This window comes from Scomber japonicus, chromosome 5, assembly GCF_027409825.1.
Source record: "Scomber japonicus isolate fScoJap1 chromosome 5, fScoJap1.pri, whole genome shotgun sequence".
Lineage (NCBI taxonomy): Eukaryota > Metazoa > Chordata > Actinopteri > Scombriformes > Scombridae > Scomber > Scomber japonicus.
Genome location: NC_070582.1, coordinates 12,435,861 through 12,450,129, shown reverse-complemented (window position 1 = coordinate 12,450,129; position 14,269 = coordinate 12,435,861). Strand labels below are relative to the sequence as shown.

Here is a 14,269-nt window from a genome sequence, read left to right as displayed (position 1 = left end):
GAGAGAGAAGAGTCAAGAATCAAGTATTTATTTTAGACAAAAATCCAAGTATTATTTGAAATTTCAGTAACATATCCATGGCATTAAAACAATGACCAGAACTAAACAACAATGACCAAATGAAATATAAATAAATTAAAATTAAGTGGCCCTCTATATTGGAAAACTACAAGAACCCCCTGTACCCAGTCTTTGACAACCAGAGATTGTGAAATGCCATTTACAGGTTGTTCATGTAACAGATGGCTTGATTGAAAAAAAATAAAACGCCAAAATGCCAAAATGCTGCCATTACGATCAGCTGACTATCAGCTGATCGTAATGGCAGCATTTTGGACGGAGGGAAAGGGAACCGTTTTCTCCGCTTTTAATGTTTTTATGTATTTAATAGGTAAAGATACAGTATGCATAGACAGGCTAGTGTTGCCAAACATCAGCCTTCATTCCAGAAGGTGATTTTAGTGGTGCCGCTTCAGCCATCTCGTTATCTTAAGTTTCGGTTTCGTTTAGCCGGCACTCGCTTTTTATAGTGCGCCTTGCGCGTCTAAGAAAATAGTGCCTTTAGTCACCTGGAAAAGATCGATCCAGACATTTTTGGATCGATATCGTGCTTTTTCAGCGTGAATCGATATCGGATCGCGGATCGATTTTTTGACCACAGCCCTAGTTTCAGCTCTTGGCTACATATTATGGTGCTGATTGTTTTCCCATCGTGTGGGCATGGATTTCAGAGTATGATGTGTTGTGCTTGTCCCCATTGTATCCACAGGCACTATTCATTAACACTGATCAATAGAGCCACCACAGTATAACACAGTCAACAGCCAACATAGACAGAAAAGTATAAATAGATTACACATAAATGTTTGTCATTCACGGTTATTGCCATTTGTACGCTCTGACAAAATGATTGTTTGACTGTAGTTATTAAATAAATAAACCCCAAATAAAGTCAGTGGAAAACTATAGTTTCAAAAAAAGATACAAAAGAAGTTAGGCATTTTAGACCTTATTGTTAAGGTTTTTAATGTGTATTGAACTTTCTGACTGAATTCTTTTTCCACAACTCTTTGGTTAAGACATATATTTTTTATCACTTACCAACAAAGCTGCCTGGCTGCTGTGGCTTTGGTCTGTTTTAATCACAGCAACATGTGGAGATAAAAATAAGCCATGCTCATGGCTTAAAGCTAGAAACTGTGACAAACTAGAAGCAAAGGAGATAAACTAGAAGATGAAATCACTGTTGGAGGAAAAAGGCTGTTGGCTGTTTAAACAAGACATATATGTGTCTGTAGCCAAGGTTAAGCCATATTGCTGTGTAGACAATAGGCTACAGGTCGACATCAAAATCACCTTCCACTCACTGAGTCACTGGTTGTCAATGGAGCTTGATCGATATGGACAGTGAGAACAGACTTCAGGAAGTCCATCTCCATTTACACCTGTCTCTGTGTGTGTGTGTGTGTGTGTGTGTGTGTGTGTCTGTACATATCAGATCCATTGACTCTTTGAGCAGGCGCCTATCTCTGTTGGCCTCTCGACAGACCCAGATGACATCTGGCCCTTTAGTCCATTCTGACTTAAGGGAAAGGTTTTATGGGTTGCCTGTATTTGCTAGACCCGTGTTATATAATTGTGTTGCATAAGTCAAGTCCTCAAGGGGGGATTATTGGTAGATTGCTAGATGCCTCTTCCTGCCTGTGCTGTATAGGTGTCTTCTTCTAAGAGAGGGGTAATAACAGAAATAAAACTCTTACATAAATGGTCTGGAAACTCAAAATTATGTAATTTTTTCTGTGTTTGTCCCATTTTCTTTCCTACTCTCTGTATTTGGCTCTTTTGTTTCTCACAAATCCCCTTAAACAATACTGCCATGCACCTACAGCTTGCCCTCTCTGACTTATGCATCTTGTGAACATCTCTTTCTACTTCTTTGACAGGTGTGTCTACCATGGCTTCGAAACCTCACCCTCCTCTGATGAAGAAGCATAGTCAGACAGACTTAATAAGCCGCCTGAAGAGCCGGAAGATCCTTGGAGTCGGTGGGGAGGATGATGATGGCGAAGTACACCGCTCAAAGGTCAGGTTACGTCAAATAAATTTATTCTCATCATTTTTATTCAATATGGGCAGTAATGGAGACAAAAAGGCAAATTGCTGGTGCATTAATGCAACAAAGAACTTAGAAATGCAAGCACACATGTTAAACCTGTCGCAGCAATGCTTCAGCAAAAATGGCGCTCAACCACAGATGCATTCATTAACCCCGAGAAGAGCTATGGATTCCTTTTAAAAGCTACAATGGGTTGCTAATTGGCTCATCACTCTCATAGTGTCCCAGTGTGTGCGTTTACTCGGCCACGCTTCAGTGAATCTGGATCACGTAATCCCATGAGCTCCTGCAGCTTCACTGAGATGAGACTGACTCCCCTGGGAGAATCCCTGGCTCTTGCATCACATGTATTAAATTCCCGCCTCACATGTTATTTATACAAATGGACAATGTACAGTGATGTGTACCAAAACACGATAGCACACATGCTGGTTCATGCCAGCAGACACAGAAACACTCATCACATATCATATTCATGTTGCAAAGTTGTAGCCAGACAATACTGTTCCTACTTGTTCTGTTTCAAAGGCTCAAATATCAAGATTCCCATGTGTGTTTTTTTATATATCAGATTGCATTACGATGAGCATAGGCAGAGCAAACTGTTCCTCACTGAAATATTCATCAGGCAAGTGGGAGAAGTGAACCCAACAGAAGGGAGCAGGCATACGTTGGTGGCTGATCGCTTGTCAAGAGATGTCGTCCTCCTTTTCTCAGCCCTCTTGAGTGTTTGTTTTCTCTCAATGTTTTAGCAAGGAAACAAACCCAGACATCTGCCACTCAGATCCCTTTCACAGAGCGTACTGATGTAGACAGATATAATATACTAATAAAGAGAGAGAAACACTTAATCCCTCAACATTGGCGAAGTTTATTTAATTGAGGAAGATTCTTGAGTTTAAATACTGGATGTAATGATTGCAGGATGATTCACCATTGGTCTATGCAAGGTGTAGTAACACAATACTGTGGCTAATGTGGTCTATTGTATGTGTTGTTTTGAATAGTGGGTTTCCCTATTTAACCGTGACATTGACCCTTAATTTAGAAATGAAATGGTTGCTCTTACAATGTAATTGTTCTCCTACAATGTGCTGTTATTGTTAAGTTGCTCCAGTTATCCTTGTCACAAGTACTTGTGGTGTAGAGGCCCGTGGGACCCAAAAGTAAGGTTAGCTGTGTAGAAAGAGTTGGTTTGAGGGGAAACAATTTGACTTCATCCTTGTGGTCCTTGTAAACAAAGGGAGGAAGTGTTCCTGTAGGCTGCTGACTTATCTTCCTGCCTCTTTTACTGCTTACGGATAAGAATACAGTTCCTATTACTAATACTTCAGTGAGATTGAGGCTTTTATATTTACACAACAATATGGGAACTGTGCTGAGAGGTACTGCTGGGAGATGCAGCTTTTTAATACCACTGATACAGTACTTCAATGCTAAGGTCATGCAGCAAAAACAAAGATCTGACAGCAAGATTATATGTCTCGTCTACCACTGAGACATATAAAATGATGATCACTGTCTACTTCATGTGATGAACTTAGTAAATCCATCAGATGAGAGATGTATGCACTCAAATTGTCAGTCATTGGAGAATAGATTCTTTTATTTGTTCATGCTCTCTGGCTGAGTTGCTCTTTGTTTACTGAATGTTGCTGACTGAATGATTGATGGCAAAAGCAGGCCGTAGCAGCTGCGTTTAAGCTTCTCTCCACAAACAGCATTGTGTATTTCTTCCTTTTCCTATTGGCCCCTCACTCCCTTCCTCTCTATTCCACCCCAAGGCACCCTGTGCCATCAGTTGACAACCAGTTCCCTTTGAGTATTTATCATGCCAGTCATGAATATTTATGTGTTCCTGTCAAAAACAGCCACTGAAACCATGACACAGGAAGTCTGATTCACCTGGTCACGTGATTACAGTTTGCACAGATGGATTCATGTATAGGCACTTCAGTCAAAGCAAGTGGAGGCATGTAATGAATCTAGTCTGTAACTCTTTATCTGTGATGTTTTTAGGGCCGGAGATTCATAGGAGTCTTTTTTTAAGGGTTCTGCTTTGAGATCAAAGTGAGAGGCAGCCATGGGCGAGAGCAAATGTTTAAGAAAAAAATCTGTAACACAGAGATTCCTTTTATCTCGATTTCAGACATATTAAGTCTTTCCATATCTTTCTTTCCTCGGTTTTTGACATCACAAAATGTTAGCTCTACAAAACCGCTTAAAATGTGCTTTTGGTCCATTTTTATCCCCCCATTTGTGTGTGTATGCAAGAAATATGTAGGCCAGTGTGCAATTACACACAAGCATTTACATATTTTTTTTTTAGTATAAATATTTAGACATAATAAGCCCATGTTTCAGTGATCTAGAGTAATGGTTTTCACACTGAAGTGCTTACAGAATATGGCTCGACAACTTGGGGGAAATCAAAGATGAACTGTTCTGCACGTTATGTGTTGCATGAGAGAAAACTCTTCATATGGGTAAAATAACATCTTCAACAAGTACAACTTGCTAAGAACCAAAGTCATGTTTGATGGCAGGTCTTGCAAGCAACTTTTGCAAGTTGATATTGTTATAATAAACATTATTTTAAGCTGTTCCCTCTCTTAAATACATGAGGATATTTCTCAGGATCTAAGTAAATAACCTTTACATGGTGGGGGAACCTGTGTCTTGATCTTTCTAGTATATAACATGAATCACTTTGTTTCATTCACTCTGACATTTCACGGTTTTGTCAAGCAGAAAACTATTTCCCAATTGATAGTGAGTTCTCTGTAAACACTGCAAGCCAGAAAATGATTCATCTTATCTGCGTTAGTGGTTTTCATGCTTCAGTGTATTTTTAGTTTCAGTGATGCTATGTCTGAACACAAGAACAGTTCTTGAGGGAAGGGATGTTTAATGATGAAGGGAAATCATTGATAAGAAAATGATGGGTCTTGAAGGCTTTGGATGAAGGAATTTAACTTCACAGCCAGCTAGCAATTGTAATTGCTCTGTGGGTTACTGCCTGTTCATTACTTTGTGAGGCAGATGGATTCTGAAGAATCCATCTTGTCAGGCTTCAATTTCTGCACTCGTGGCTGAACCACAAGTTGTTCGGACCAGTGATTGCATTACACTTTCTCCTTGTCAGTCATTTTGACTGACAGTCGTAAAAATTCCATTATAGTCTATTATTACTCGTCATTTTAGTTTAAATTTTTTAATGATGATAAGCCATTTTCATTCATTCATTTTCAGGTGTTAATAATTGGCATAGCTGTACCCCTCTGTGACCTGCTCCAAAGCATCCAGTCCTCAGCTCTTCAACACGCTGTCAACACCTGGGTAGTGAGATGTGTTAAGTAAAGACAAGACTAGATAATAGCTCATTAATATGCACACTCGCCACCAGTTGACCACCCTCAGTGTAATCTGTCAAAGTGACAAACGGCCAATTGGACCAATTGGTGTCCTAGAACTACTGACAGCAACTGGCAGCTACAGGTGTGGTTTAGATGTGACGACAGCGAGAAGTGATAACACTGTAATAGACAGACGGTTCATTCAGTCATTAGGTACTATTATAAAGTGCCTGGCCCTTTTTCAGACAGTTTGTAAGGATGACTTTTTAGATGGTTCTGTTTAACAAAGCATCTGTTGCATCAGGTTAATCCCTTTCAGCAGAAGACTGTGGTTGTTTTTTTTCAGTGGTCCAATGTGAGGTTTGTCTAGTGCAGTGTTTACCTCCCTCCCTTCTTGTATCTTACAGTCAAATTTAGAATTTGTCATCAAAATTTCTGAACTTCAATGCAATATTTCTCCTTAATGTGCAAAGATAATTAGTGCTCTTGCTCTCTAAATCATTTAAATACAGATACACATAGCAGACGATCTCTCTCCAGTCTATAGTACTCTTCAGTTTTGTTACAATTGGAACCAAACTTTAGGGCAGATGGGAGTTTAAACAATCTACGATTCCTGTTGAGTCCACATTTTCTCAAACTCAAATAACCGAACCAAACTACCTGCAGATTCCAGTTATTTTCCTAATAAATTAATTTGAGTGATGTCGTCAGATTGCTTGCTTTGTCTGACCAACATTCTCAAACCCAAAGTAAATCCTCACATTTTATAAGCTGCAACAAGCAAATGTTTGGCATTTCCTCATGATAAATGTCTTAAATTATTAATTGATTCTCAATAGTGTTCGATGTATTTTCTTGTGGTCAACTAGTGAATTACTTATTTCAGTACTTGAGTAAACCAGCTGTCAGTCAGTCATGTGTAAGCTTTATATTGTCTTTGTCTGAGAGAGGGGGCTCGTGAATGTACCTGATGGAGCAGATTTAGAAAACTAGTTGCTTGTTATTAGCTTTTTTGCATTTTTGAAGCATCATAATATGAAACCCTAACAGACATTACAAAGGAGATTCATGGGTTTGTCTTCTCAATATTACTGTGTGATCATTTTATTTCTGAGGCATTTCATGAAATATTAACTGTTTATGTTTTTCAGGGTTTTCTTGTACGTATACGGCAATGTTTGATTGGTCACCAAGAGACAGTATGACTCACTGTAGTTTTCAATTTGTCAAAAAATTCTCTCACTAACTGCTTCAGGCTTTCAGGATAATAAATTGAGTGCTGCGTAGTGCTGTGTGTTGCTAGGATTAAGTTAATTTGGAGCAAAAAGGTTTGTCTTCTGGCACACACTCGGTAGTTGGTTTATTCTTCCAGAATTCACTGAAAGATGTTATTATGACACATAACCTCTTAATCTTCAGGGGGTGATTAAGGAAAAGAAGACATTTACAGTCTCTAATTAACATCTTAATAGCTCCTTTCTGACACTCAGCCTCTCTCTTCTCTCTTTACTGCTTTGTTTGTGTTTGTGCTGTTTTCTAGTAGCAGGCTGTAGATGTGTTAGAAGCATTCAGTCAGCCTCCATGCAGGGCTCTTGATTCTTGGTTATGTGGTACTTGAAAATTGTCACAATAGATATCCGTTAAGTTGACATGATTGCTGTTACGTTTGCCTCCTCATAACTCATTTCCTTTTTCTTTGTTTTGTCTTGTTCACTTACAGATCAGTCAGATGCTTGGAAATGAGATAAAGTTCACAGTGCGAGAGCCTATCGGGCTTAGGTAAGATTTCAGCTGCTCAGTACAGTAACTAAATAGCAACTCACACATAGCACAACAGACTGTAAGTTCACATGTGTACAGTATCACATCCTGTAAATTCTGAGGAAACAAATGTATGATCAGTATCAGTTATAGGCAGCATACATTGCTATGTAATGTCTCTTTTCTTAGGGTGTGGATACTCACTTCAGCTGTTGGTTTCACAGTTATGGCCCTGATGGTAAGTGCAGCTTAATATCACCACAGTGACGACATTTTTTCACGATCATTATTCAAAACATATTTAAGCTATCACACAAGTCTTCACTTTGTCTATTTAGTCCGTCATATATACAATTTTTGCAATTATGACATTTTACAAATCAACAATGAGCTTCTCTTGTTTTCCATTCATTGCACACATTCTTTTCCAACTTATCAGCGAGAGACATCTGGAAAAACAGTTGGGCCTTTATCAGCCATGCCACCTGAACGTTCAGTATCTCAAGTGTTTTATTTTAACTGACAAACAGGAAGTCATTGTGTTTTGGAAGGCCATTTTTGGGGCATTTGGGGAGGACATAATGCTGTTGTGTTGCTATAACAGAGATGTGGTGTTGTTGTTTTCCTGCACAGGCCCTGATGTTTCCCAACCAACTATATGAGGTTATTTTTGAGGAGGAGCTCTCCACAACTAGTATCTCCATTCGCCTTTATGGAGGAGCACTACTAAGTAAGTCTTAGTCTGAAGATGAAAGAAAGATAAATAAATTCACTTAGCAATTCATTCATGCTTCCTCATGCGTAGCTGCAGGATATTCATTGTGCTGCAACTATGCACGAGGGAGTACATTCACTGCACTGCAATGATGCTGACACACAATGATTTTAGTATTTATTTAAATATATATGCTAAAAATATACACTGTTCTACAGCACTTGGTCATTTGTGATAGTGCCATCAAATAGATTCATTACTATTTCCACACAAGTGCTCATAATGTACAAAAAGCCTTCTTTTAGCTGAAAAATCATCCCTTTAGGCTACAAACAGAGGCTCTGTGATTTGATTCCATTATGTGTTTCTGTGGTTCACTAAAAGGGCATGACAGGGTTACAAAGACCAGTTCTCCAGAATACTAACAGCGACTGTTCCAGTCATCCCTGTCTCTGTGGCCTCACATAAATCCTGTAGGAGCACAGTGGGGGGTGGCAGGACAGTGTAAGTACTGTATGTAGTACCAGTCAGTAGTTAGGACACTCTTTCTCCCTCAATTGAAAGAGAAGGCGTGTCCAAACTTTTAACTGGTACTGTATGTGTGTGGAGGTTGGATCTTGGAGAGAAGAGAATGTGTTACTATACATGAAGAGTTTTGGCTCAATCATACCAGAAATTGAGCTTTTTTGCTCTTCTGTACCAGGCAATCACCAGGGGACAATCAATGCTCATAAAAATGCTGGGTAATTATGACATTCGTGCTTTAGTCCCTCTTACAGAGAAATTATATTGGAGATGTGAGTGATTATTGTAATGGCCTTTGTCTGAGAAAGGCTGTCAGGCAAGTTGGTGAGTCAGTCATTCTGTTAGTGATTACAGGGTTTGCGATAGCTCTGGAAAGAGGCACATGACTGATGGAGAGGCAGCTAGCACACAGGTCCTGGTGAAGGTAAACAGGCACAGGTAGGAAAAGTAAGAACAGTGACTGCAAAAGCTTAGCATTATTATACTATATATAGACATTTTATAGACCTAGTGGAGCAGAGCTACAACTAATTTTCATTATGGCTGATTCTGCTGATTATTTTCTCGCTTCTTGATTAGCTGGGCTATAAAATGCCTGAAGATAGTGAAATATGGGTTATATGAAAATTTCCTGAAGCCCAAAGTGAGGTTTTCAAATTGCGTTTTTTGTTCTTTGTCCAAACCCCAAAGATATTCTGTGCATAATGATATAATACACAGACAATTAGAAAGTTCTAACAACTGACTAGTTGGAACCAGTGAATGTTTTGCACTTTTACTCTGGTTATCAAGACAGTTGCAGATTAATTTTGTTTCCATCAACAACTTGATTTTCAATTAATTGTTTCAACTCTACCACAAGATTTAGTCCATCTATCTACTGTAATATGTCCACAACTTTCCTTCAAGAAAATTATGAGAAGACTAAGGAGAAATCACACACTATATTGTTATACATCATGCACATACCTTGATAAAGCTGAGCCATGTACAATCAGAACAAATCAAAAAGAGCCCTCTGTGTGATAAAGAATTACTGTATTTCCTAAGGAGAGATAAAACCTTAAACACGTTGCACTGTGGAGGAAGATGTGATTGAACCAGCTTTCCATCTCATAAGGCCAACAAGAGATGGGCTTTTTTCTATTTTAAATGTCAACAGGGCTGTGGGGATTAGCTAGAAAAAAAGGTGATGTCTTACAAGACAAGGAGCGGTGAAGAGGGTGAAGGATGGGGGGGTCTCATCTGCCACACAGATGGAACCTGGCAGGGAGAGGATACAGTCCATCAGCCCTCCCACCTTTCTGCCCACCCCTGCATGTTTCCATAGCCTCACTTGTGTGTGTGTGTGTGTGTGTGGGTGTGTGGGTGTGTGTGTGTGTGGGGGGGTGTGTGTGTGTGTGTGTGTGTGTGGGGGGGGGTGTGGGGGTGTGGGGGTGTGGGGGTGGGGGTGGGAGTGAAATACAGGAAAATGAACTGGAAGAATGGCAAGGAATGAAGTGATGGAGCACAAGCTTTTATCAGAATCAAAGATACAGAGCATTATTAAATGGGATCAACAGGCCAATTATCACCATGTGTACATTATAGCATAATAGATTACAGTTAGAGTCCAGCTGCAAGTAAACTGTACTTATAGTGGCTTTGTCAGTGGAATTGCTCTAGGATGTGTAGGAGTCTTCTTTGCTACGCTTCCTCTCTCTCTCTCTCTTTCTCTCTCTCTCTTTTTTTGTTTTGTTTTTATTCCCATGCCCCTAAACCTATAAATTCCCTGTTATCTCATCCTTCTTCAGGCCTGGCCCTCATCATGTGGAATGGTCTCTACACAGCAGAAAAGATTGTCATCCAGTGGACCCTGCTCAGTGAAGCGTGCTACTTTGCCGTCCAGTTTCTAGGTGATTCAAATTTTCCAACTCTTCATTGTCTGCACCAGTTCCAGTCATTGGTTTCTGTTATCTGTTAAATCTCAGTATCAGATATGCTCCCTTTTTTAATTTCACTTTGTTAATCAGAATTGATTTTACACCAGCATTTTGCACACGTGGATACTGCCCTCTTGTGTTCATTGTGTGGAGTCACAGCTTTGCACTATATTTTTCAAGTGTGACTTACTCCAGTGCCAACAACTATATGGAAATAGCTTGTAGTTGCTGCAATCACTCCTCTTGTCTATATAAGGCCGTAAGAGGAAAAATAATGTCCAGCTGATAATTATTTATTACACAAATCAAGTGAGGTGCTTCCAAAGTTATAGTCTTATTATTACAACATTCCCTGTGTGTGCCTTTTTTCTAATAATTAAAGTCAGATTTCTAGTACTAAGTGTGTTGCTCTGCGGTTTCAGTGACATCCGTCACCTTAATGGAGATCGGTATCCTGCCTAATGCTGCCATACTCCTGCTGCTCAGTCGAGTGCTCTTCCTGGCAGTCACCATGACTTACTACTATCACCTGGGCCGCAAGGCAAAGAAGATCTGAGCTGACTTCGCGATACATCCAGGGACGGGACAGTTGAGCACAGATCACAAACGTGGGGTCAAAAAGTTTGGATTATTATTTGATTGGGGCTTGGAGCATTTCTTTGCCAGTGGATGCCCCCTGCCCCTTCCATGGGACCTAGTCTATTGTAACCCCCAGTATTCATCAGATGAGCACAGTCTCACATTCCAGACTCAACAACAAGAACTAGAAACCTCACAATGAAAATGAATTACTCCTTCACCGGGCAGTGAGGTCCTCCTTTTGCGCAATTCAGAGTGCTGTTATTATACAGAGGGAGCTAGTTAGTGCATTACATCCTTGTGCCACCTGGTTTTATGGTTTGATGTGTACAGTATAGAATAATTTCACACATGTTGTTCATGTGCACTTACATGATTTCAAGATTCAGAAATTAGTGTTACCTATTTCATAAGAAAGATCTTGAGACTGCTTCTTAATCACACTTAAGGACCAAGAGTTTGTGCTAAAATGTGTTTCCTGTTTGATGCTTTTGATGTCAATTCATACTGTATGTATGCTAAATTGAAGCCTGAATATCTGTGCTTTTGCATGCTTCTGTGACAGCTCCTCCAGTGAACACACCAAATGGAAAAAGCATCAACTGAGCTGAGTGCAAAATTCAAGTGCAGTCAGATAAGGTGGATGAATGCTGGATGAGTGACAATTAATCTTTTCTTATACAGTGTGGTAAGCACACAGAGGAAATTCAATAAGGTCAGTTTTTACTTTCAATCATGCCCATCAATCATATTCAGATTCAGACAACCCAAGAAGAAATGCTGTATCTACAAAAAATGTCAGGGACAAAGTGGGTTTTATATTCCTTTAAGTATATCAGTCAGTTCTACCAAAGTGAATAGGAAGTGTTTTGTACAGAATATTTACTCTACTGAGATGAATACATGTTATGCTGATAAATGCACATGTGCACGAGAGGCAGTGTAATTGTCTCCATGTACGAAGCTGTGTGTATACTGTTTGCCCTGAGTCATCTTACACAAAGTCTTAAATATTCTATCCGTTACTGTAAAGATAATGTCACAAGCTGAGCAGAGCATGTCACGCATGTGTTGGGTAAACAAACCTGAGCTGGTTCGTCATTAGTGACGTAGCAGTTTATTTTTTTTACATAAACCATATCCTCAGTCTTGCCTTAAAACTACTTTAAAAGAACAGTCACAAACACTGCATCCTACTTTTTGTATATATGTAAATAAAAGTATTTACCATCACGTGGTGTTTTTGTGAACCAAACAGGGAACTTGTTCAGTATTAGTTAAATGATTTTCAAAGATTGATCTTTCTCTTGGTGTGTCTAATTTTGTACCTAATTAAGTGATATTTGTGTTTTGACATCATGCATGCAATATAATCCACCAAAAGTAATAGCTCAAATTGTGTAGCAAGTTTCCAGCTGGATGCAAAGCAGATAAACAAAGGTTAATGACAGTGAATGGATGTGTTAACCAAAAATTGCAAAAACCCTTAAAAGGAGAAGTTAATTTGTGTGCTAGAAAGTTAAACTGTATGTGCTTTATTACAGACAAAACCCAACACTTGACAGTTTCAATCCACTCAATATGTTCAGGACATTTTCTACCTCCCTTGGCAGGCTATTAAATATACAACATCTCTGCTCAATGATTTTTAGAGCTGGGGCAGCAATGATAATTTGTCCAATCTGAGGCCAGTCAAAAACGCACTATAAAGATTGACATTGACATTTTGTGTCTAACTTGAATCTTCATTTTGAGTTGAACAGGGTGCATCAGTAAGTCCCCTCCAAAGGTGGTCCATATTGTTGCAAATGACCACGTTCAGTCCTACCCCAGAAGGGAGTAGTCCTGAGGTCAGAGTGATTGTGGGTTTGCAATTGTGAGTCCAGCGCTCAAGGCAGATGTGCTTGTTGCTTGGGTGAGCTTTCAGTTCAGATAGGGAACGTGAAACATGGGTGAGGTCTCTCATACTCCTGAAAAGTAGTAATTACCCCTTTTCCAGTGTTTAATTAGATGTAGCTCTCCCGAGTGACACTGTGTGCCCCAACTTACTGATTCATCCTGACTAGCATGGTAATTATGGAGTTAAAGAAAATGTCATTCCATTTCTGTCGATACTAGAGGCCTCAAATCATCAGCCTTGTGAAATGTTCAAAGGTCTGTAAAGCAGTTTATTTTAGGAGAGATGGGTGATTTTGGGGGATGGGCAGATGAAGGGAGGTAAAGAAATGTCTCTTTCATCCTCCTGGTTCTCTGACGTAAAGCAGTAAAATATTACATTGGTAAATTGAGATTTTAGATGAATGGTAAGTAAGCTATTCATTCTGTCTGATGTAGATAAAACCTATATTGTACTGTTGTGAATAGCATACCAGGTTAAACTGTTTAAAGTTGTAGCATTGTGTTTTTATGTATATATGTGCTATATTGTACCTCAAAAATGAATTGTCATGAATTTCCATTTAGTTTGAAATAAAAACTGCTGTTTATTTTGAAGACTTCAAAACTGATGTAATTGGTCTTGTTTCGTGTTGTGCTCTCAAATAGTACAAATAGTTTTCCTGTCATGACCCTGTGTCAGCCTAAATGCTAATTTACTGGAAGGATTTATCACTTACCAAGCAACCACATGAAACTACCAAGTGACAAATAATTTGTGATAATGTATTCATCTCATGCATTTCTGTTGAAAGTTTCAAAAGATGTCAACATTAACCACTTACCAGGCATGTGTTAATACCAGAGATACCTAACTTTAAAGTTATACAGCGGAAAACTTAAAGTTTCCATCACAACATACAGTATAACCCCACTCAGTTTTTTTTCTCTGTGTGATTAGCCTGAGTAGGACTTTAAATTGTTTCAGTGATGCCCAGCAGCAAGGGTGAAACTTTCATTTTTGGCATGGGTAAACACATTAATGTGGTAGCCGACAGCAAAGAGCAGCCTCGAACAGGCATGTCTGACAAGAATCTAAACCTATGTTATGTAATCCCACCCATTGTTTACTGTTTTATGTTTGGAGGGTTTTTAACATGTCATAACAAGATCATCATTAGATCTTCACAAACATCTTCTTTCTCAGGATTTAAATGAATCTATCTACCAGGAGTATCAAAACACTTATACCTGCCTAACTATCCCCATCACACCCCAGCTCTCTCTCTCTCTCTTTTCCTCTCACACACACACATTGGGCAAAGGGTGAAAAGGGGGATTGTGTGGCAAAGGAAACGTGGGTGTGCGTAGGGTTGTTCATAGGAAAAAAGCTCCCATGTGTTCCTGTGTTTGCATT

General features: G+C 39.3%; 1 protein-coding gene across 2 annotated transcripts in view; it reads left to right on the top strand.

Annotated features, from left to right (window-relative positions):
- Positions 1-13,474, top strand: part of LOC128359140 (tumor protein p53-inducible protein 11-like) — a 40,432-nt gene extending 26,958 nt beyond the window's left edge. For both annotated transcript variants that reach the window (XM_053319570.1, XM_053319571.1), the window contains 6 exons: positions 1,944-2,083; positions 7,196-7,254; positions 7,426-7,474; positions 7,870-7,966; positions 10,270-10,371; positions 10,821-13,474. In XM_053319570.1, coding sequence (XP_053175545.1) covers positions 1,955-2,083; positions 7,196-7,254; positions 7,426-7,474; positions 7,870-7,966; positions 10,270-10,371; positions 10,821-10,954 — 570 coding nt within the window. In that variant the 5' untranslated portion in view covers positions 1,944-1,954 and the 3' untranslated portion in view covers positions 10,955-13,474. The remainder of the gene's footprint in view (positions 1-1,943; positions 2,084-7,195; positions 7,255-7,425; positions 7,475-7,869; positions 7,967-10,269; positions 10,372-10,820) is intronic.
- The last annotated feature ends 795 nt before the right edge of the window (positions 13,475-14,269 follow it).